Source organism: Boleophthalmus pectinirostris, unplaced genomic scaffold (assembly GCF_026225935.1).
Source record: "Boleophthalmus pectinirostris isolate CB_2022bp ecotype Guang Dong unplaced genomic scaffold, ASM2622593v1 HiC_scaffold_3, whole genome shotgun sequence".
Classification (NCBI taxonomy): Eukaryota; Metazoa; Chordata; class Actinopteri; order Gobiiformes; family Gobiidae; genus Boleophthalmus; species Boleophthalmus pectinirostris.
Genome location: NW_026571299.1, coordinates 10,058,532 through 10,084,685, shown reverse-complemented (window position 1 = coordinate 10,084,685; position 26,154 = coordinate 10,058,532). Strand labels below are relative to the sequence as shown.

General features: G+C 41.7%; 1 protein-coding gene across 1 annotated transcript in view; it reads right to left on the bottom strand.

Annotated features, from left to right (window-relative positions):
* The window catches only part of rims4 (regulating synaptic membrane exocytosis 4), an 87,786-nt gene that overhangs the window by 36,595 nt on the left and 25,037 nt on the right, over nt 1–26,154 (bottom strand). Inside the window, exon 2 of the mRNA XM_055160655.1 lies at nt 19,548–19,686. Coding sequence (XP_055016630.1) covers nt 19,548–19,686 — 139 coding nt within the window. The remainder of the gene's footprint in view (nt 1–19,547; nt 19,687–26,154) is intronic.

The following is a 26,154-nucleotide window of genomic DNA, read 5'->3' as shown; positions in this document are numbered from 1 at the left end:
GCTAAAATCGCCTAAAGTACGTCTGTTGGTGTCATCATGTTTGTTTTGGTTCGTTTGGCGCTGGCCTGTTCAAGATAACACACATGAACATTCACACAGACAGTGGCTCCCTCTTTTTCTGCGTCACTCGAGGAAAAACTAAAACTAAAACACAACACTACCCACACCAGTCCATCTTTCCCGCAATCAGGGAATAATTTAGCTCCATAAAACGCTTCCGTATAAAAGCAAAATAGATGGAACCACAGCGCTGCCCTCTGATTGACGCAGGACCAATCACATGCAAACGGTTCTTGTCCAAATGAAATCGTTTAAGTTAACAGCTACATTTTACCTTTAGTTCAGCAGAGATTGGCAATTCCAGGGATGAAATTATCCACATGATTCTAGTGAAGGTGTGTGGAGCTTAAAAACTCAGTAGTGCACTTCACGAGGTGGAATAGTTTTCAATTTGAGAGAAAAACTCAGCCTAAATATGCAGGATTTGTGTGTTAAACATGTGTAAATGAAACAAAATACAACTCCAAGTGCGTTTTGTGATGAAGGGGTGTCAGATTATCGCGTTATGTTTTTTAATCGCGTTCATCTCATTTTTTAATCTCTAACTTTACTGTTTCTGTACGCGAGTTGCCTTATTATAAAATCTGTTTTATATCGCTCCAGCAAAGAATTGTAATTTGTCATTCCCGTTCCCGCCTGCATCTGCGATAAACCTGCACACGTCTGCTCTCTGAAAACATCGCGACACACAAAGAACAGACTCACCTTCAGCAGCAACATCCCTCTGTCACAGAAAGAACACTCATATTCCACTGAGACGTGTCCTTTAGTCCGACAGAAACTGAACCACATCAGCAGCACAAGAGCGTTTTTCGTTTCTCTGCTTAGTTTATGCAAATTAGCCATGTGGTTTTAAGTTTCATTTCTGTGAGACTTGCACAAAACTGCATTAAACACATGATAATGTCAAACGGGCTGATGTGGCTCTAGAGTGTTTATGTTTATATGTTGTAAAGTTAAGTTATTTATGCAGATTAGCAATAGTCATAATAATGATGATACTCATTATATAAAAATGTTAAAAATTAGTCGAAAATTGATTGTTAATTCTCCCGACAATCGATTAATAAAATTTCATGTGGACGTTTGCTTTCTTAAGCTCTATCAAACACAGAGAAACGGAAAGGAATTGTCTAAAATGTGTGTAAGATTAAACCACATCTGCAAATTCAGGCTGCTTAAAATATTTTTTATTAATGCCAAAATAAAATATCCAGCACAAATGATGTATGAGGAAAACATGAATCATTTGCAAATTTTACTTTACACTCATATTTAGTTTGCGGCACTGGAGTTTATCGTCTCACCCGCCCGCTCCCGCATCGTGAGCTTTCAGAATGTGTCCTGCACTGCACTGTTTTGCGTCGGGTCCCGCGGGTGCAGGGCTCTAACCTGATTTATTTTATTTGTATTTTCAAATTATTTAGAGTTTGACAAACGAACACAGCAGAATGTAAATGACTGCATCTGTTAAAGTTTGTTAAACAATAAATTTTATAAAGTCACTTTTTTTGTTCTATATCAGCCTTTTGATCTGCCACAATAATGTTATAATGAATTTAAATGAATGGAAACTATTGTTGAAAAAAATTGAGGCTTTACTCTGCAATTTTTAGGTAAGATTAAAAAAAAGAGATTAATTAGATGAATTATTTACAGATCATAATTAATTAATCTCTCAATTTTGTTAATCTCTTCACAGCACTAGTAAAAACGTGTGTAAATGTATGTATAAGTCAAAATAATTCAGTTTCTATTATGAGTTTCGACTATAAAGTGAATGAGGCTCTTCAAACAGACATAAGACTAAACACATTTGCTTCATTTGGCTCCATTGAACTTGATTTATAACAATTCCTCATCATCTTAACAATAACTTCATTTGTTCATTTGCCCGTCTCTTCATAATAAAATGACGCCCACCGACGGGAAGCGGCTTGATTCGATTTCCCAGAATGCACTGCGCTCCAACTAAATCACATGTTCATTTGGATCATTCACTAAAGGCTCGTTAAAGAGACAGACAGAACAATGGAGTGGGTAATTGTCACTTATATTAAAACAAATCGTACAAAAAGTTTTAGCAAGAAAAACATGAACGAGTGGATAATGCTGCGAATAACTGCAAGATAGATCGGATTAAAGCCTTATTGTGGGATATTCCAAGCAAAGCAATAGCATATCTAGGTAACCTACACCACAATACTTACATAAAGCACCAATATTTACTTTAAATTTTATAATTTTCTCTGTTACAAACATTTATGAACGGATGTTGCTGGAAAGTCTTAAGATCCAGTAGATTCTAGTCCTTGTGGGTTCAAACCTCACTCCTCGTGGGATATCTGTCTTAAATATGATGTTTCTTGAAGGCAAATCAGTCTTGTAGTTGACTTGTTGTTCTCTGTATATGCTAAAAGTCACCTCTGCGTGAGCCTATATCTGTGTTTAACTTAAAAATACCAAACTGAGCTGTGCACTCTCCAGTCACTCCAGAGTCCACAATGATGAACTCTGTTACATTATACAGCATAGGTTGTATAGAGGATTGTCCAAAGAAAGACAAATACAGTGTTTGTCCTTTTCAAATGTTGTGCACGCGTGACAAAACCATCCTCCTCCTAAGTAGAAACGCCCACTCTCGCCTCCTCTTTAAGGGCGAAGTATAGTTTTGCTTCTTCTTCATTTTTGATTTATGGGTTGCGTTGAGGTCTATGCGCTGCAGAGTAATTCACCGCCACAACACTAGGAGGCTACGATTTAAACCTGGCGTTTGTGTAAACCAGGGGGCAGCAACCTAAAATACTCAAAGAGCCAGAGCCACAAAACCCTTTTGACATCTAAACTGAGGATAACTGCACATATATATATATATATATATATATATATACATATACATATATATATATATATGGACGATGTGTATGACCTGCAGATTTATAATCTCTAAAAAATTTCACATGAAACATCTTCAACTCGATAGAAGCACAGAACAGACTCAGCATCAGCAGCACATCCTCTGTCACAGAGAGAACACTCATATTCCACTGAGTCATGTTCTTTAGTCCAACAGAAGCTGAACCACGTCAGCGCACAAGCAGCTGTTGAGCTGTTTTTTTCAGTGCTTATAGTTTATGCAAATTAGTCATGTGGTTTTAAGTTTTGTCTCTGTAAAATGTAAACAAATGTGCCCAAAGCTGCATTAAACACTTTATTATCAATGTATATTTGATTTTTCCTCGAAGAGAAAAAAAACAAACTTAAATTATCCACCCACATTCACATCTGTCAATGGATTGTGGACGCCTGGGCTAAGGGATCAGTCTCAAGTGTCGTCCGTTTGTTTCACTTAATGCACCTTATAATCAATGCAACTTATGTATGAAAATAGATGAAAGAATTCAACATTATTGATACTTCAACATTATTGATACTAAGACCAAACCAGGTTGCTAAACCAGTACTAAATCAGGACCAAACCCGGACCAAACCAATAAACCCAAACCAGAACCAAAATAGGACTAAACCAGGGCCAAATTGGGGCTAAACCAGGACTAATAGAAACTGAACCGAACTGTTACATTTTTAAATCTACTCTCATACGACTACTACTACTACTACTACTACTTCTACTACTACTACTACTGCTGCTGCAAAACAATGTCATTTGGTTCGTACGTCGGCCGCATACACAGAGCGATAGATAGAAAGAGAGAGTGAGAGTAAAAAGAGTGAGAGAGTGGAGAGAGGAGCGTGTGCACAGATCAATACCGGGCTCCTAAGTGTGATTGGTCACTGTTTGTTGACTGAGTTTTATTCACGGGGGGGACATCACCGAGCTTTTCAATCAGCAACGCAGCCAGGTACACACAAACACACACAGAGAGAGAAAGAAAGAGACGGAGAAAAGAGAGGAAGAAAGAGAGAAAGAGAGGAGGGAGGGGATAAAGAAAGACAGAAGAAAGATGGAGAGAAAACAGAGCGATAAAGAGACAGAGAGAAGGAGAAAACCTGCTGTATTTTTTGGTGCATTATTGTTCTGCATAAGGGTTAGATTTAAAGAAGACTAAACCAGGACTAAACCAGGACTAAACCAGGACTAAACCAGGACTAAAGACTAAACAGGACTAAACCACTAAGGACTAAACCAGGACAGGACTAAACCAGGACTAAAGCAGGACTAAACCAGGACTAAAGGACTAAGCAGGACTAAACCAGGACTAAAGCAGGACTAAACCAGGACTAAACCAGACTAAAGCAGGACTAAACCAGGACTAAACCAGGACTAAAGCAGGACTAAACCAGGACTAAAGCAGGACTAAACCAGGACTAAACCAAGACTAAAGCAGGACTAAACCAGGACTAAACCAGGACTAAACCAGGACTAAACCAGACTAAACCAGGACTAAACTAAAGCAGGACTAAACAGGACTAAAGCAGGACTAAACTAGGACTAAAGCAGGACTAAACCAGGACTAAAGCAGGACTAAACCAGGACTAAACCAGGACTAAACCAAGACTAAAGACTAGGACTAAACCAGGACTAAACCAGGACTAAACCAGGACTAACAGGACTAAACCAGGACTAAAGCAGACTAAACCAGGACTAAACCAGACTAAACCAAGACTAAAGAGGACTAAACCAGGACTAAAGCAGGACTAAACTAAAAACCAGGACTAAACCTAAACTAGGACTAAACCAGGACTAAAGCAGGACTAAACTAGACTAAACCAGGACTAAAGCAAATCAGGACTAAACCAGGACTAAGACTAAACCAGACTAGGACTAAAGCCAGACTAAAGACTAAAGGACAAACCAGGACTAAACAGGACTAAAAGGACTAAACCAGGACTAAAGCAGGACTAAACCAGGACTAAACCAGGACTAAACTAAACAGACTAAACCAGGACTAAACCAGGACTAAACCAGGACTAAACCAGACTAAACAGGACTAAACCAGACTAGAACTAAACCAGGACTAAAACAGGACTAAAGCAGGACTAAACCAGACTAAACCAAGACTAAACCAGGACTAAACCAGACTAAACAGACTAAAGAGACTAAACCAGGACTAAACCAGGACTAAACCAAGACTAAAGCAGGACTAAACCAGGACTAAACCAGGACTAAACAGACTAAACCAGGACTAAACAGGACTAAACCAGGACTAAACAGGACTAAACCAGACTAAACCAGACTAAACCAGGACTAGGACTAAACCAGCTAAACCAGACTAAAGACTAAACCAGACTAAACCAGGACTAAACCAGACTAAACCAGACTAAACCAGGACTAAACCAGGACTAAACCAGGACTAAACCAGGACTAAACAGGACTAAACCAGGACTAAAGCAGACTAAACCAGGACTAAACCAAATAACCAGACTAAAACCAGGACTAAACCAGACTAAACCAGACTAAACCAGGACTAAACCAGGACTAAACAGACTAAACCAGGACTAAACAGGACTAAACCAGGACTAAACAGGACTAAACCAGGACTAAACAGGACTAAAGCAGGACTAAACCAGGACTAAACCAAACTAAACCAGGACTAAACCAGGACTAAACTAAACAGGACTAAACCAGGACTAAACCAGGACTAAACCAGGACTAAACCAGACTAAAGCAGGACTAAAGCAGGACCAGACTAAAGCAGACTAAACCAGGACTAAACAGGACTAAACAGGACTAAAACCAGGACTAAACCAGGACTAAACCAGGACTAAACCAGACTAAACCAGACTAAACCAGGACTAAACCAGGACTAAAGCAGGACTAAACTAGGACTAAAGCAGGACTAAACCAGGACTAAAGGACTAAACCAGGACTAAACAGGACTAAACCAGACTAAACCAGACTAAACCAGGACTAAACAGGACTAAACCAGGACTAAACCAGACTAAACAGACTAAACAGGACTAAAGGACTAAACCAGGACTAAACCAGGACTAAAGCAGGACTAAACCAGGACTAAAGCAGGACTAAACTAGGACTAAAACCAGGACTAAAGCAGGACTAAACCTAAACAGGACTAAACCAGGACTAAAGCAGGACTAAACTAAACAGGACTAAACCAGGACTAAACCAGGACTAAACTAGGACTAAACCAGGACTAAACCAGGACTAAACCAGGACTAAACCAGGACTAAACCAGGACTAAACAGGACTAAACCAGGACTAAACCAGGACTAAAGCAGGACTAAACCAGGACTAAATCAGGACTTAACAAGGACTAAACCAGGACTAAATCAGGACTAAAGCAGGACTAAACCAGGACTAAATCAGGACTTAACAAGGACTAAACCAGGACTAAACCAGGACTAAATCAGGACTTAACAAGGACTAAACCAGGACTGAACTAGGGCTGAATCAGGACTAAACCAGGACTAAATCAGGACTAAATCAGAACTAAACCAGGACTAAATCAGGACTAAAACACCACTAAACCAGGACTAAAACAGGACTAAACAGAACTAAACCAGGACTAAACCAGGATTGAACTAAAACTAAACCAGGACTAAACAAGGAATAAATCAGGACTAAACTAAAACTAAACCAGGACTAAACCTGGACTAAACCAGGACTAAATCATGATGAGACCAGGACCAAGCCAGAACTGAACTAGGGCTGAATCAGGACTAAACCAGGACTAACTCAGGACAAAATCAGGACTGAACTAGGACTGAACCAGGTCTAAACCAGAACTGAACCAGGGATAAACCAGGACTACACCACAAACTACACCATAACTAAACCAGGACTAAACCAGGACTGACCCAGATCTAAAGCAGGTCTAAACCAGGACTGAATCAGGACTAAACCAGTACTAAACTAAAACTAAACCAGGGTTAAACCAGAATAAAAACAGGACCAAACCAGGACTAAACCAGGACTGAACCAGGACTAAACCACGACTGAGCCACGAATAAACCAGAACTTATCCCAGGACTGAACCAAAACTGCACCAGGACTAAAACAGGATCAGATCAGGACCAATCCAAGACTGAACAAGGACCAAATGAGAACTAAACCAGAACCAAACCAGGACTAAACCAGGACTGAACCAGGGCTAAACCAGAACTAAACCAGAATCAAAACAGGATTAAACTAGAACCAAACAAGATCTAAACCAGAACCAAACCAAGACTAAAGCAGGTTGAGACCAGGACTAAACCTGGACTAAACCAAGACTAAACTAGAACCAAACCAGAACTAAATGAGAACCAAAACAGGACTAAACCATGATGAGATCAGGACCAAACCAGAATCAAACCAGGACTAAACCAGGACAAAATTAGAACCAAATCAGGACCAAACCAGGACTAAATTAGAACCAAACCAGGACTAAACTAGAACAAAACCAGGACTAAACCAGGATCAAACCAAGACTAAACCAGTACCAAAACAGGACTAAACTAGAACTAAACCAGGGTTAAACAAGGACCAAACCAGGGTCGAACCAAAACTACACCAGAACTAAACCAGGACTGAACAAGGGCCAATTCAGAACTAAACCAGAACCGAACCAGGACTAAACCAAGACTAAACCAGGACTAAACTAGGACTAAACCAGGACTAAACTAGGACTAAACCGTAACTAAGACAGAACCAAACCAGGACTAAACCAGGACCAAAAATAAAACAAGACTAAACCAGGACTAAACCAAAACTAAACCAGGACCAGGCCAGGACAAAATGAGGAATAAACCAGGACTAACTAAAACTGATCTGAATGCGTTAGAAAAGGGTTTATATATTTTTCCTGACACCAATTTTTTGAAAAACGCTGAAAATCTGATTTATTTCTTATTTTCTTTTTTCCTCCAGTTACCAAACCCACTCCCCCGTACGAGCAAACGCACCCACAGCTCACACACGCGCCAATATTTACTCCAAAACCTCCAACAGCAAAAGGGAAAAACCATTAACGCCGCACTTCACATGATCAAAAATCCACTGGCCCGAGGGAGAAACAGAACCATTATCTTTGTCTCTCCAAAACACAAAACCAAAACAGGAAGTCACACACAGGAAGAGGAAAAGAACAAAATCTGCATCAAAATTTACATAATATAGACTCAGAAACAAGGATCAAACCAGGACAGAACCAGGACTAAACCAAAACTAAAGCAGGAGTAAACCAGGACTACATCAGGACTGAACAAGGACTAAACCAGCACCAAAACAGAACTAAACCATGGCCAAACCAGCACTAAACAAGATCCAAACCAAGACCAAACCAAGACTACACCAGGACTAAACCAGGACTAAATCAAAACTAAAGCAGGAGTAAACCAGGACTACATCAGGACTGAACAAGGACTAAACCAGGATTTAAATGAGGACTAAACCAGGACTAACTCAGGACTTAAATGAGGACTAAACCAGGACTAAACCAGGACTAAATCAAGACTTAAATGAGGACTAAACCAGGACAAAACCAGGTCCAAACCAGGACTAAAGTAGGGCTAAACAAGGACCAAACCAGGACCAAACCGGATTAAACCTGGACCAGAAAAACTAAACTAAGATCAAACCAGGTCTAAACAAGGTCTAAACCAGGACTAAATCAAGACTGAACCAGGACTAAACCGGCACCAAACCAGGACTAAAACACTACCAAACCAGGTCCAAACCAGGACCAAACCAGGACTAAAACACTACTAAACCAGGACTAAACTAGAACCAAACCAGAAATAAACCAGAACCAAAACAGGACTAAACTAGGACTAAACCATGACTGAACCAGGACCAAACCACAACTAAACTAGAACAGAACCAGGCCTAAACCAAGACTAAACCATGACTGGACCAAGACTAAATCAGGACTAAACCAGGACTAAAGCAGGGCTAAACCGAGACTGAACCAGGACCAAACCAGATTAAACCATTACCAAACCAGGTCCAAACAAGGACCAAACCAGGACCAAACCGAGACTACACCAGGACTGAATCAGGACTAAACCAGGACTAAATAAGGACCAAACCAAGACAACCCCAGGATCGATTCTATTCCTTAGTATCAAGATCGAGTTTGAAATTTTAGTATCATGAAAACACTATTTCGCATAAGTCCTGGTTTGGTTCTGGTTTGGTTCTGGTCTGGTTTGAATCCTCGTGTAGTTTTGGTCGGTGTGACCCTCATGCTCCAATATTTACTCCAAAACCTCCAACAGCAAAAGGGAAAAACCATCAACGCCGCACTTCACATGATCAAAAATCCACTGGCCCGAGGGAGAAACAGAACCATTATCTTTGTCTCTCCAAAACACAAAACCAAAACAGGAAGTCACACACAGGAAGAGGAAAAGAACAAAATCTGCATCAAAATTTACATAATATAGACTCAGAAACAAGGATCAAACCAGGACAGAACCAGGACTAAACCAGGACTAAACCAGGACTGAACAAGAACTACACCAGAAATAAACCAGGACTAAGCCAGGACCAAACTAGGATCAAACTAGGACTACACCAGGACTAAACTATGACTGAACAAGGACTAAACCAGCACCAAACTAGGATAAACCAGACTAAACCAGGACAAAACCAGGGCCAAACCAAGACCAAACCAGGTCCAAACCAAGTCCAAATCAAGACTAAACCAGGACCAGAACAGGACCAAACCAGGTCTAAACCAAGACTAAACCAGACTAAACCAGGACAAAACCATGGCCAAACCAAGACCAAACCAGGTCCAAACCAAGTCCAAATCAAGACTAAACCAGGACCAGAACAGGACCAAACCAGGTCTAAACCAAGACTAAACCAGGACTGAACCAGGACTAAACCAGACTAAACCACTACCAGACCAGACCAGGACTAAACCAGGTCCTAACCAGGACTAAAGCAGGGCTAAACCAGGACCACACCAGGACTAAACAAGAACTAAACCAGGACCAGACCAGGACCAAACCAAGACTAAAGCAGGGCTAAACTAGAACCAAACCAGGACTAAACCATGACTAAACCAGGTCCAAACCAATACTAAATGAAGACTAAATGAAGACTAAACCAGGACTAAATCAGGACTAAACCAGACTAAGCCAGGACCAGACCAGGACCAAACCAGGACTAAAGCACAGCTAAACCAGGACCAAACCAGGCCTAAACCAGATCCAAACCAATACTAAACCAGGACCAGGCCAGGACCAAACCAGGAGTAAACCAGGACTAAGTCAGGACTGAACCAGGACCAAACCAGACAAGACTGAACCAGGACTAAACAAGGACTAAACCAGGACCAAACCAGGTCTAAACTAGAACTAAACCAGAACCAAAACAGGACTAAATCAGGACTAAACCCGGACTAAACCCGGACTGAACAAGAACTACACCAGAAATAAACCAGGACTAAGCCAGGACCAAACTAGGATCAAACTAGGACTACACCAGGACTAAACAAGAACTAAACCAGGACCAGACCAGGACCAAAGCAAGACTAAAGCAGGGCTAAACTAGAACCACACCAGGACTAAACCATGACTAAACCAGGTCCAAACCAGTACTAAATGAAGACTAAATGAAGACTAAACCAGGATTAAATCAGGACTAAACCAGACTAAGCCAGGACCAGACCAGGACCAAACCAGGACTAAAGCACAGCTAAACCAGGACCAAACCAGGCCTAAACCAGATCCAAACCAATACTAAACCAGGACCAGACCAGGACCAAACCAGGAGTAAACCAGGACTAAGTCAGGACTGAACCAGGACCAAACCAGACAAGACTGAACCAGGACTAAACAAGGACTAAACCAGGACCAAATCAGGTCTAAACTAGAACTAAACACAAAACCAAAACAGGAAGTCACACACAGGAAGAGGAAAAGAACAAAATCTGCATCAAAATTTACATAATATAGACTCAGAAACAAGGATCAAACCAGGACAGAACCAGGACTAAACCAGGACTGAACAAGAACTACACCAGAAATAAACCAGGACTAAGCCAGGACCAAACTAGGATCAAACTAGGACTACACCAGGACTAAACTATGACTGAACAAGGACTAAACCAGCACCAAACTAGGATAAACCAGACTAAACCAGGACAAAACCAGGGCCAAACCAAGACCAAACCAGGTCCAAATCAAGACTAAACCAGGACCAGAACAGGACCAAACCGGGTCTAAACCAAGACTAAACCAGGACTGAACAAGGACTAAACCAGACTAAACCACTACCAAACCAGACCATGACTAAACCAGGTCCAAACCAGGACTAAAGCAGGGCTAAACCAGGACCACACCAGGACTAAACAAGAACTAAACCAGGACCAGACCAGGACCAAACCAGGAGTAAACCAGGACTAAATCAGGACTGAACCAGGACCAAACCAGACAGGACTGAACCAGGACTAAACAAGGACTAAACCAGGACCAAACCAGGTCTAAACTAGAACCAAACCAGAACCAAAACAGGACTAAATCAGGCCATGAAGTTTGAAATTTTATGATAATACTATTTCAAATATGTCTTGGTTTGGTTCTGGTTTAGTCCTGGTTTGGTTCTGGTCTGATCCTCAATATTTGCTTCCATTAACGCCGCACTTCACATGATCAAAAATCCACTCGCCCGGGGGAGATACGGAAGCCATTATCTTTGTCTCTCCAAAACACGGAACAACCAAAACAGGAAGTCACACACAGGAAGAGGGGGAAAAAAAATAATAAAATTACATCATTTACATATTTGGAATCGGGCCACAATCCAGCCGCGCTCCAACCTCGGGCTTATAATAAGGATTTGAGTTCCCGAAATAAATGAGATATTAATATTCATGGAGGAGAGTGAGTGATGCAACTGTCTGTCTGTCTGTGCGCGGTTATGTAAGCGATGGATATGAAGGATAAGAGACAGAATATAAGACTCTAGAGTGGACTTTACAACCCGGGTGAACGCGGAGGCCATCTTTGAACTGTAAACTCGAAAGGGAGTGTGTCAGGATTTGAAGTTAGTTTGGGATTTTTTTTTTGCGGCTGAAATGGAAATGGTTGGCGTGGTTTGTTATGGAGTAAGGGAGATTTTTCAGAAATATTTGTTTGTGTGGGTTTAGTCTTGGTTCAGTCGTGGTTTAGTCGTGGTTCAGTCCTGGTTTGGTCCTGGTTTAGTCCTGGTTTGGTCCTGGGATCAGTTCTGGTTTAGTCCTGGTTCAGTCCTGGTTTAGTCGTAGTTTAGCCGTGGTTTAGTCATAGTTTAGTTGTGGTTCAGTCCTGGGATCAGTTCTGGTTTAGTCCTGGGTTAGTCGTGGTTGAGTCCTGGTTTAGTCCTGGTTCAGGCCTGGTTTAGTCCTGGTTTAGCACTGGGATCAGTCGTGGTTTAGTTGTGGTTCAGTCCTGGCTTAATCCTGGTTCAGTCCTGGTTCAGTCATGGTTCAGTCTTGGGATCAGTTCTGGTTTAGTCCTGGTTTAGTCCTGGTTTAGTCCTGGTTTAGTCCTGGTTTGGTCCTGGGATCAGTTCTGGTTTAGTCCTGGGTTAGTCGTGGTTGAGTCCTGGTTTAGTCCTGGTTCAGGCCTGGTTTAGTCCTGGTTTAGTCCTGGTTCAGGCCTGGTTTAGTCCTGGTTTAGTCCTGGTTCAGGCCTGGTTTAGTCCTGGTTTAGTACTGGTTCAGGCCTGGTTTAGTCCTGGTTTAGTACTGGGATCAGTCGTGGTTTAGTTGTGGTTCAGTCCTGGCTTAATCCTGGTTCAGTCCTGGTTCAGTCATGGTTCAGTCTTGGGATCAGTTCTGGTTTAGTCCTGGTTTAGTCCTGGGACCAGTACTGATTCAGTTCTGGTTTAGTCCCAATTTCAGTCCTGGTCTCAATCCCGGTCACGGGATTCCTGATCACCCGATAGTTTACGCGGGCGCACCTTTGGGCGTTAGTCATGGTTTGGTCTTGGTTCAGTCCTGGTTTAGACCTGGTTTAGTCCTGGTTCAGTCCTGGTTTAGTCCTGGTTTAGTCCTGGTTCAGTTCTGATTTAGCCCTGGGTTCAGTCCTGGTTCAGTCCTGGGATCAGTCGTGGTTTAGTCCTGGTTTAGTCTTGGTTCAGTCCTGGGATAAGTTCTGGTTTATTCGTGGCTCAGTCGTGGTTTAGTCCTGGTTCAGTCCTGGTTTAGTCCTGGTTGAGTCCTGGTTTAGTCCTGGCATCAGTCCTGGTTTAGTCCTGGTTCAGTTCTGGTTTAGTCCTGGGTTCAGTCGTGGTTTAGTCCTGTTTTAATCCTGGGATCAGTCTTGGTTTAGTCCTAGTTTAGACCTTTGTTTAGTCGTGGGTCAGTCCTGGTTTGGTCGCAGTTTAGTCCTGGTTTAGTCATGGTTCAGTCCTGGGATCAGTACTGGTTCAATTCTGGTTTAGTCCCGATCTCAGTCCTGGTCTCAGTCCTGGTCTGGTCCCGGTCTCAGTCCTGATCACCCAACAGTTTACGCAGGCGCACATTTGGGTGTTAGTCATCGTTCGGTCCTGGTTCAGTCCTGGTTTAGTCCTGGTTTAGTCCTGGTTTAGTCCTGGATTAGTCCTGGTTCAGTCCTGGTTCAGTTCAGCATCGCAATCTAAGTCACAGACACGGGAAACGGCCGTTATCTGTTTTTTTTTTTTCCATTCTTCATTTAAACACAAAATCAAAAAGTGAAAAAACTAATCATTATCAGTTTTTTCATTTTGGTTTTGGAGACAAATAATGAAGAAAATAGTTTTAGTTTAGTTTAGTTTTGTTTTGTTTTCTTTCTTTCTTTTCACTGAGACTGGTTTTAATTGGTGTTATTTGAAATAAACTTTAAATTAAATATTGGAAATAGAGGTCGAAATCTAAAACGGAATAATTAAATAATAACGTGTTTTTCCATTTTACTGATTTTCGTTCTTAATTGAAACTTCAAAAGAACGAATGATACACGGACCTTGTTTGTCTCAATGGTTCTGTTTAATGACAGGCACAGCAATAACGTCTCCATGGAGAAAAGCACCAGAAAAGTTCCGCAGTGCTCCTTTATCTGTAAACCACGTTTCCTTTCACTCTCCTCCGTCTGCACCTCCGCTCTCCCGAGGTCCCGTGTCTCTCCAAAGACTCGTCTGTTCAGTAATTAAAACTCATTTAAGTCCACCGTCCCGGATTGTGTTCCCACCTAGAAACGTCCCGAAATAGAACTAAACCAGAGCAGAACCTGGAACTGAACCAGAACAAGACCAGGAACGGGGCCAAGCTGGATCTGAACCAGGACGGAACCAGGACTAGACCCAAAAAAAAAAAAAAAGAACTGAAAAAGACTAGGCCAGGACTGAACCAAGAGAATTACAGCTCTTATCTGATTTTCACAGTTTTAAAACATGAAAAATGAAACTAGTTCTTTTTAAACCGTTGTCAGTGGTCTGAAGTTTCTTCTCACTTACATTTTGAACATTTTAATTATTCACCGTGATCAGTTTATGAGCACTTTTTCACAACCACAGACCAGAGTTTTGCAAACTCCCTGGTTTCCATAAATAAAAATGCTTAATAATAGCACTTTTCACTGCTGCTGCTGCACTAAACGAGACCAAGACCAGTCTGAGACCACAGGGTCCCGAGACCAGGAGAAGACCAAGACCTCTGAGAGTCGAGACCGAGACAAGACCGAGACTTTAAAAGGCCGAGGCCGAGACAAGACCAAGACCTCTGAGAGTCGAGATCGAGACAAGACCAAGACTTTAAAAGGCCGAGGCCGAGACAAGACCAAGACCTCTGAGAGTAGAGACCGAGACAAGGCCGAGACTTTAAAAGGCCGAGGCCGAGACAAGACCAAGACCTCTGAGAGTCGAGATCGAGACAAGACCAAGACTTTAAAAGGCTTAGACCGAGACAAGACCGAGGCCGAGACAAGACCAAAACCTCTGAGAGTCGAGACCGAGACAAGACCGAGACTTTAAAAGGCCTAGACCGAGACAAGACCGAGGCCGAGACAAGACCAAAACCTCTGAGAGTTGAGACCGAGACAAGGCCGAGACTTTAAAAGGCCGAGGCCGAGACAAGACCAAGACCTCTGAGAGTCGAGACCGAGACAAGACCGAGACTTTAAAAGGCCGAGGCCGAGACAAGACCAAGACCTCTGAGAGTCGAGAAAGAGACAAGACCGAGATTTTAAAAGGCCAAGGCTGAGACAAGACCAAGACCACCGGCCAAATCGAGATCATATTTTAAAATTTTCAACATTTATTTTTTATTTTACAGTTATTTTGCCACATTTATATCAATGTTTTTAGAGCGCTGTCGCTCTAATGAAACTACTGCACGGTCACATCAGGTTTGTTAAGTTGCCGTGTATTGTTTTGGGTTTTTGTTTTTGTTTTTATCATGTTTTTATATATTTATGGAAGATTGTTGTGTGAGGCTTGACGGCGGAGAATTGTGCAGAATCTCAGGGAGCCTGTCAATGTTCCCACAGCTCTAAGTTTTTTTGTTTGTTTTTATTTTTCAAAATTAGGCCATATATTCCTACATTTCCTTTATCATCAGTTTGCGTCAGATTTTATCCCCATTTCTCTCAATTTGGTCGTCAATTACACCCAACTTATTATCCATACAAACATCTGATCAAATACCGCGGACCGGGAGGTTTTGCATGACTCTGAATCAGAGGTGGGACCAAGTCTTTGTTTTGCAAGTCTCAAGTCTTTAACCTCACGTCCAAGTCAAGTCCCAGGTCAAATACGGGCAGGTCCAAGTCGAGTCTCGAGTCACTGGCCCATAAGTCCAAGTCAAGTCCAAGTCGCCTGCTTTGAGCTTCAAGACATTTCAAGTCTTTAAACCAAAAAAGTACCAAATATAAATAGCTAGATTTGTGCAATTTATATGAATTTTAAGATAAATTGTACTTATAAAAAAATCATAGTATATTTATATGTGAATATTTATAGAGTTTATAAAAGTTGTATAAATTAATTTAGTAAATGTTTCCTTTTTAAACGTCTTGACAAGATCTTAGTGTGAATCATTATGATCAAGATAGAAAGAATTCAGATTTAAAGGTGCTTCTCGAGTCTTCTCAAGTCCCAAGTCGAGTCCCAAGTCTTCGTCCATTTTATCAAGTCAAGTCCTAAAAACAGACTCGAGTCCAAGTCACGACCTGCAAGTCCCCACCTTCGCTCTGAATCATCCCTTTAAATACAGTATAAAAATAAAAACGACTTGACTTAGTTTAATTTTGAGAAAAGTCTTAAGGAAATGAGGAGACCTAGGGCTGTGGGAACAAAGGGCTGACCCCGAATCTCAAAGCTAACGACGAGGAGGGTTTAAACAGGGCCTGGTAGAGATCCCTACATTACTCAAATATGCGTGAATGACATCTACAACCTCCTCGGGCAGGTTTTTCACGAGAGAACAACATTAAAACATGGCAGAAAGCTCCAAAAACTGCCGCTTTGTTTATCTCAGCTTGTGACATCAGTTGTAAAGTGGGCTATTAAACGCAGACAGCACAAAGGAGTCCCACTTTGATCCTAAGAGCTGCTCGTGTAATATATCTGTACTGGAGCTACGCAAACCTTTTTATTAGCTGAAAGAAAAAAAAAAAAAAAAAAAAAAGTGGTACAGTCTCTTTGACTGTTACCCAAGTCCAAATATGCAAAGCGAACTGTAAACAAAACTAGCCTTTCTCTTGACTTATTGTAAACGTTGGATTCCAGGCGTCGCAACCAGGACAGGAACAGGCCCACGTTTCCATAGCGACCGACTATGATGGTTATGAAACTGAAACAACATAATGAGTCAAACTTAGCGAGCCACGAGCTCACGGGGTAAAGCAATCAGAGCTAAGTTAATTATCACTGGATTGTGGAAGAACGGGTAAGTCTGGACCGAAACAAAACCAGGACGGAACCAGGACTAAATCACGACTGAACCAGGACTAGTGCTGTAGTGGGGATGTTTTAAGTGGGGGTACGAGATTCGTGACATCATGAATCCCGCTCAGGGCTAAACCAGGACTAAACCAGGTCTAAACCAGGTGTAAACCAGATCTAAACCAAGTCTAAACCAGGTCTAAACCAGGACTAAACCAGGTGTAAACCAGGTCTAAACCAGGTCTAAACCAGGACTAAACCAGGTCTAAACCAGGTCTAAACCAGTTCTAAACCAAGTCTAAACCAGGTCTAAAACAGGTCTAAACCAGGTGTAAAACAGGTCTAAACCAGGTGTAAACCAGGACTAAACCAGGTGTAAACCAGGTCTAAACCAGGTTAAAACCATGTCGAAACCAGGTCGAAACCACAACTAAACCAGGACTACACCAAGACTAAACCAGATCTAAATCAGGACTACACCAAGATTAAACCAGGCTTAAACCAGGACTAATCTTGGACTTGAGATGTCTTTTCTTGTGCGGTCACTTGATGGTCTACGCAGGCGCACACCTGTGGGTCCATCCTGACACTCACTCCTGCTTCAGTTCTGGTTTAGTCCTGGTTTAGACCTTGTTTAGTCCTGTTTTAGTCCTGGTTCAGTCCTGGTTTAGTCCTGGTTTAGTCCTGGGATCAGTCCCGTGTCTGTGATAAATCGGGGTCAGCCATTAGTCCAGGACTAAACCAGGAGTAAACCAGGACTAAAACAGGACTAAACCAGGATTAAACCAGTGTCATTAGCGAATTATAAATACATACACGCCGAAACCACAGAGCCGATTGCCAGGACTACATCAGGACTGGACCAGGTCTAAACCAGGACTAAACCCGGACTAAACCAGGACTAAACCCGGACTAAACCCGGACTAAACCAGGACTAAACCCGGACTAAACCCGGAAACCAGGAGAGCAGCCGCCGAGCTGATCACCTCTGCTGATGGTTTTATGTAATAGATACAGTAAAGTCTCAGCCTGGTCTTTCATCGTTCCTGGAAAAGACCGGGAAATGACACATGTTTCCAGGGCAACAAACATTCTGGAAATACAACGTCAAATATTTTTCTCCCGTTTGTCTGCCCGTGTGTAATCACTACCCGCCTGTAAAATTCAAAAACGTTAAAAACCCAGCAAATATTTTGTGGGAACCTGACCCGGTGCAGGACTTAATGTGGGTTGAGCAAAGGGAGGGCGAACTCAGAGCAGAAAACATGGAGCTTTTACCTTTTATTGTACTGTAAAAGTGTCATCTGTTCGTCTCTGTGGATTTTTATATTCAAAATAAAGCAGTAACACCTCCATGGAGACGTTCCACTGGAAAAGTTACATACTAGTTCACCTTTAATGCCCCATAGAAGTGTAAAACCCCACTTTAAGTTCAAGGTTTAGGGTCAGTTTTGATGTAGACAGTGTTGAGGAGTAACAGATTACATGTACCGGAGTTACGTAATCAGAGTACAAATTATGAGTAACTGTATTCAGTTACAGTTACTGTTTCAGTGAGTGGTAATTGGATTACAGTTACTTTGTTGAAATAAATGGATTACACGGAGGTATTTTCCTGTTTTCACATTTTGGGCCGAAATCCCTTTTTTTTTTCCCTCTCGGTAATTCCACTCATTGCCGGATGTTAAACCAGGTCTAAACCAGGACTAAACCAGGACTAAACCAGTTCTCAACCAGGTCTAAACCAGGACTAAACCAGTTCTCAACCAGGTCTAAACCAGGACTAAACCAGTTCTCAACCAGGTCTAAACCAGGACTAAACCAGGATTAAACCAGGAATAAACCAGGTCTAAACCAGGACTAAACCAGTTCTCAACTAGGTCTAAACCAGGACTAAACCAGGATTAAACCAGGAATAAACCAGGTCTAAGGCAGGACTAAAAACAGGTCTAAAACCAGGACTAAACCAGGACTAAACCAGGTCTAAAACAGGTCTAAAACAGGATTTAACAGGACTAAACCAGGACTAAACCAGGTCTAAACCAGGACTAAACCAGGACTAAACCAGGTCTAAAACAGGATTTAACAGGACTAAACCAGGACTAAACCAGGTCTAAACCAGGTCTAAAACAGGATTTAACAGGACTAAACCAGGACTAAACCAGGTCTAAACCAGGACTAAACCAGGACTAAAACCAGGTCTAAACCAGGTCTAAAACAGGATTTAACAGGACTAAACCAGGACTAAACCAGGACTAAACCAGGACTAAACCAGGACTAAACCAGGACTAAACCAGGTCTAAAACAGGATTTAAACAGGACTAGACCAGGACTAACCCAGGTCTAAACCAGGTCTAAAGCAGGATTTAAACAGGACTCGACCATGCTGCGCGGCCCATGTCTCCTCCTCTTTTATCAATAATATTTTCAATCCAGTTGAGTAAAGACTCGGCCTTTTCATTTTCTTTTACCAGACAAAACATCTTATGTTACGATATCTTAGTCTTTGCTTCTCTACAGCAAATCAAGTAATCCAAAGTATTCAGATTACTTTACTCACTTTAAGTAATTTAATGGATTACGTTACAAACTACATTTTTGGGGTATGTAATCTGTAATCTGTAGGGGAATACGTTTTAAAAGTCACCCTCCCAACACTGCAGGGAGAAATGAGAGTCTCAGTACTCACTTCCCCTCGGAGCCGTAGCTGTTCATGCTGTCTTCGATGGACTCGTGACTGGCCTGACGGATGGTGCGACTGGGCATCTCCACAGCCAGACCCGTCTCCGTGCTCCGCTGGATACTCTTCAGCCTGCGCCCCTCTGCATCTGCCAAAACAAAACAAAGATCTTACTCACATGCGGTTAAAACTGTGTAACTTTTCTGTTCGAAGGTCTGTCAAAAGCTTTTCTCCACCTTTCTATCCACTTTCCAACTTTCAACTCAACAATGCAGACATACATTCCCTTAAAAATAAGAAATAAGCAAAAAATAAGCATCTTAGTTATGTCTTCAGAAATAAAGTAAGTTCGAGCTCTCTGAATTCTGATCCGGGTCATTTTCAGACGCCACCCAGAAGGAAAAAGGTTAAATTCCTCAAGGAGCGTGCGGTCAAGGCTCTTCATCATTTGTTGGGCTTTGCAAATTACTCTTCTGTTGTAGTCCTGTCCTGCTGTAAGCCTATAATTTCACCTGCCACTTTCCCCAACCAAACCAGATGATTTCTACTGGACATAGAGAGGGCACTGGACAAACAGACAATACAAAATGCAAGAATAGATTCAGTAAAACTCTGATAAAAAAAAAAAAAAAAGGGGGGGGGGGTCATAAGAACATTGGTCATTAAAATAATAAATTTTCCTTAAAAAGAACATCTTCATGGAGACTAAACTAGACCAAGTTAGAAGTCATATCCATGTAGAGGTGACCTGCTCACAGTCAGAATGCCTGTTTTTCTAGGTATTTTTGAGCTATAAATCCACCTGTAAATTAATAAATGTAAGGTAGAGCTGTTTAATATTACACTGTGGAACAATCCAGGCAGAGCAATGACATCTAAATAGAAACAAGAATAGAAACTAGCCAGGCTGGTGCCACCTGGTGCCTCCGCTCAATTTCATTTCTCTCCAGCGACTAGGTCAGGAATCAGAAAACACTAGATCAGGGGTGCTCACACTTTTTCAGCATGCGAGCTACTTACAAAATGACCAAGTCAAAATGATCTACCTAATACAAAGCCAAGCAAACTGCACTGAAACACTCTGTGCCCCTTTTTTGGACCCTCACCCACAGTTTGAGAACCCCTTCTTTAAGAGAACTTCCTCTGGCACTTTACACAAAACTGTGAAAAAAGTGAAGGAAGATTTTTAAACCTGTTTTTTTTAAAGTTCCAAACTGGAGTTGCATTCTTTTCTGGTTTTGCAGTGATATTTACCAGCCTCTGCACGTTTACCAAACGATAACGCACATCGTGACAAACACAGATGCATTTGTGCACTTTTGTTAGGCAAACTTCAGCCAAATGTGGCAGTAGGTCTGTTCTGTAGATCCGCTCTATGCTGTAGACCTGCTATGTGCCAACACTGTAACACAAATTTAGACTCGTTTTTGCTTCACGTTTCGTCTTGCTCTTCTAATCAGCCGCACTGTGGGAGGGGCTTGTTTTCGCTGTACGCAGGAAGGAGCGAGAGCGTGAAAAGGCGAGGGGCGGCGTGCTGACGTGAGGCAGATGAACAGGTAGGATGTTTAGGAAGTTGAACCTGCCCTGTGATGAACGCTACGACACGAGGGCACACGCTGTCGCAGACGAGCCGTGCATAGGGAGCGTGTGTGTTTGTGATGTGCCGTAGAGTCTCCGCGGATTTCAAATGAGCGCACAGGCTGCACTGAGACGCCCCACACGCTCCTGCACCCGCTACAAGTTTATTGCCAACAGCAGCGGCCGTAATGAAATATGATCACACTTGTTGAGTGTCAGACCTTGAGTGAGAGACAAGACCGAGTCCAAACGCGAGTCCGAGACGAGACACAGCGATCTACCCACACGACCTTGGCAATCGACTGGTAGATCACGATCGACATATTGAGCATCCCTGCACTAGACGGTTTGCAGGAACCCGGGAAGTTGTAGACCACATACCTGCCAATCAGCAAAGAGCTGTGAAGCCATGACGTCAAACTTGTTGCGCCTCTCTGGGTCCCTTTTGTGGTACAGCACAACAGTAAACAAAGCGGTCAAGATGGATGTAGACCAGGGGTGGGCAAACTACGGCCCGGGGGCCGTATGCGGCCCTTTAAACCTTTCAATCCGGCCCGCCAAACTGGAATAAATTACAATAATAAACTTTGTTGATGTTTTATTTTTCCTGCATTTCCGATGTTTCCCAGTAGATGGCGCACTATATATACATTGAGTTGCGGCGTATTATGTTGGCCGCAAGGCTTTTTGGGAAAGTGTTCCTACAGGAGTTATTCAGACCATGAGTGAAATAGTGGTGTTCAAGATATAAGGCTTTTAATTTGGTGAAGTTTAAACATGAATAACTCATAGACTCTTGATGAGATTCTCAATGCAAACAAAATCACAGAGTCTGATTGACTGCACTTGCAGGTGTGTGAGGGCCTAACTGTGATGTGCGAGGTCAGCTCACTGTACACATAGATCTGTGGTGTGTAGAGGAACAGGTCTATACATTTATATGTGTTCTGTATCTTTCACTTCAAAATTGTAGTGCATTTCCTATGACCTACATAAATTATGAATGTAATGAAACTGAGCTCTTAACACGTCATGTCCTGCCTTCTGTCCGGCCCTTCAGTCTAATTTTAGGACCCTATGTGGCCCACGAGCCAAAAAGTTTGCCCACCCCTGATGTAGACGAAGACAGACATTCTGTGTTGGCAACGATTCCCGAGATCGAGGATTTAAAGCCGGAATAAAGAGAATGTTTGGAGAATTTTAACCAGGGAAAAGACGTTATTGCCCTTCTTCCTAAGGGATTTGGGGCATTACATACGTCACGACCAAACAGCAGCGATTGGTTAAATTAAAAAAGTACCCACATACTGTTGAGCAAACGAATCCTAACGCTGTGAGGTCAGACGGTTTCCATGAAGTGAAACCGGCTGATGAATCAGGCTAGCAGGTGATGGACCCCCAACCAAAAAGCTACGTAATGCAACTTTAAGAACTGTATTCACTCACACAAGATGTACATCAATCTGCAAATAACCCTTTCAAACTACTCAAGCCTGCCCTGCAGTTAGTGTAAACCCAGCGATAAAGGTGCACTGAGTAACTTTTTGGTTGGGGGTCCGTCACCTTCTTGTTTCTATGGAGATGTCATTGCTCTGCCTGCAATGTGCCACAGTATGACATTAAACACGTCTACTTTACATTTATTCAATTACAGGTGTTTTTATAGCTCAAAAATAGAGAAAAGGGTGTTGTTTGGTCTCCATGAGGACAGGAAGGTTCAATGCCAAACTGTGAAACATTCCAGACAAAGTAATATCATTTTCCACGGAGAAAAGCGTTTGATGGACCAGAAAAGTTACACAATGCACCTTTAAGCTACTTCTATAGGTATAACTGCAGATTGAATGAGGAAGCGGCTGCGAATTTGAGGTCCAAAAATCTCTCAATACTCAAATAATACTAGTATATATATAATTTTCTCTCTTTTTTTTTACTCCCGTCCATTAGAAGAAAACTCAGCGTGAATTAAGAAACATTATTTGAAATTATCTGCATTCAAACTTAGTAAAAAAAAAAGAAAAAGAAAAAAGGATCCACATTTGCAATTCAACAATTTCTTTTAATTATTCAGAGAAAATTATCGAGAAGCAACAGGCCTCTTCAAATCCTTCAAATTCCCCGTGCATCTTTTAATTCTCCGCTCTTCCCATGTTCATTCCCAAACCTAATACGTCCCCCATTATGTTCATATTATTCCACTGTATCCCTCAGTGATCCTTCTTTGCATAAGTCAATGAGTCTGTCCCCTGTTGACCTCGCTGCAGGAGAGGAGGAAGAGGAGACAAATGGCTCTCCAAACAAGGACAAAGCGCTAGATGATTCCTGCTTTAGTGGGACATAGATCGTAACGGGACGAGAAGCTAAATCAATGGGTGAGTTAGGTGCAGACGGGGTGCGGAGAGAGAGTTATAATGGGAAAGGGAGGATGGATAAAGGGGTATGTCCTTGTTTTGACGAAAGACAAGTTCACCTACGAAGGATTTTTACGCTTAGAATGATCCACAGTGTGACGTTAAACAGCTTTACCTTACATTTATTCAGTTACAGGTGATTTTATAGCTCAAAAATAGACGCATCAAGAATCTCGGACTTTCGGGTCATTGCGCAATCCATACTGGGAAGGATTTTGTGAAAAAGTGAGCATCAAACCTCCATGTTTGTTTTCCCAGTAAGACGTGTCTACTGACAAAGTCGATCTTTTCAAGTCTTTGGAACCATATCACTTTTGTTTCTGGTTCTGATATTGTCATATTTTAGTTTTGGGATTCAGGCATCATAATTGTGTGGTTGTTGGATGTCCTAACACTGGAAAATGGCTCGAGAAATTTGTTTGCAAACTCCATAAATGCATAAGAGAATCAGATGTGTGTGACTGCAAACCTCCGTTCAAACTGTTTTCCTTCCCAACGGAATTGAAAAATAGCGAAAGGCGAAGGGCAGGATTGATCTACGGGGAGGACCAAAAAGGAAACCTTTGACTGCCTAAATCATCCCGAGTTTGCAGCGAACATTTTTGTAAATTTCTCGAGCTGTTTTCCGGTGTTAGAACATCCCACTGGGAAACTGGTGGTTTGATGCTCACTTTTTCGGAAAATCCTTACCAGTATGGATTGCGCAATGACCGGAAGTCCGAGATTCTTGATGCGTCTATACCTAGAAAAACAGACAGACACACAGATCTGACCTGTAACTTGGCCTGGTGGTGATACCTGCTTTGGTATTTGACATAAACCCTTCCAGACATAAGGGCAATTTTACTACATTTGTCCTCGCCTAGATTTTTTTCTTAATTTTGCTATTAAAATTCCCAATTTTACCCCCTAATGAAGTGTTATACATATATTTTTTTTTCAGTACAACTTGTTATTTCACAATCTGCATACTGTAAATGTGTCATATGGCTGTAATAAAAGCTATAGGACCAGAAATACAAATCAAAAAATAAAATAATATTCACTTTCTTTCATACAAAACACACAGCAAACATGTATAAACAACTTTTTGGACATAAAAAATGCTTAATTTACGGTTTTAGATACAAAAGTGCAAAATATCAAGTGTGTAAGTAAACTAAAAATATCCTTATTGCCTCAAAACAAAAACAAAAAAGTGAAAATCGCCCCATTACTTTCCTGGTGTCAGTCGTGGAAACAGCTCGTGTCAGGTCCGGGGCACAGAGCCACATCACTTCCTGCATTTCCATGGTGTTTATTACATTTGTATTTGTATATTTTGACTGAAATAAAACTTTCAAATAAAAATAGCCAGGGATGTGCAATTACACAGACCAAGATGCGTAATTTGTCATTTATTTGAGAAATAACTTAGAGCGGCTTTTTCGATGGTTACAAACACAGACGCTCAGAGCAGTCGACCATCTTGACTCACTACACTCTTTGGCAAATTTTAGGCCAATCAAAATGGATGGAGGCATGAGTTTGGTGGAAAACAAAGCTCGTATTGGTCACAAGTTTTCCCTACGTCATCATGCAGTGTGTGACGTAGGATAATGCCGGAAATATGCTCGGGAAGCAAGAAAAAAGTAAGTTTCTATCTTTCATGGTCGGTTATGGTTATACGCCGTTAAATAAAACATATTCCCAGGTTTCATATACGATACCGTCGATCTGGAAGGGTTAACAGCTTTAACTTAGATTTATTTAGTTACAGGTTTATAGCTCAAAAATACCTACAATGGATTGTTTTTGTTTTTTATTTTGTTTTAAAGGCTTCGTCCCCAGCTTCTCTCCTTGGAGATATTGCCTGTAATGCTCCACACTATGGCATTATACTGTATTTCTCTTACATTTATTTCGATAGAGAGAGCAGGTGATGCCTTGGGCCAAGCTACATGTCAGATCTGTGGAGAGGCAAGCCCATTCACGGTAAGAATGTACGTTTTTAGGTCAATAAAAACACACGTTATTGAGTAAATGCAAGATGGATAAGATGGATATGTTTAATGCCACACTGGGACATTACAGACAAAGCAACATCTCCATAGGGACGCTTCACTGGAAAAGTTACACAGTGCACCTTTAGGGCGTTGGCGTGTTCAGAATGATGATTTTGTTGTTTCTAGATGGGCAAACAGGATCATTATTTATCGTCAATTCCTAATGCAGCAGCAAACTTAAAGGTGCAGTACGTACATTTCTGCACAATACCAGCATTATTCCATGAAAACGGAAAGTTAAAACCATACTCTGGAACATTCTGGAACAAGGTTTCCATGGAGACAAGCAGGAGGAGGCCATCCAGCAAGCGAAATCAGGTTTATGAAGGTGCAAGCCCACTCAAAGTAAGGAAATCAGAACCATAATGAAAAGAAAACGTGATTATTTCTTTCTATGTTTTGTTTTAAATGTTACATACTGTGGCTTTAATTTTCTATACATGTATTTTTCTTGTCTTGTTTTTAGAAATTTGTATTAAAAGCATTGAAACAGAGCAAAATCGCCACAAAAATTCCACCATTTCTTCCATCATCGCTCTTCATTATTCTGAGGAAGCAAGAACAAGCCACAGGCCTTCAATC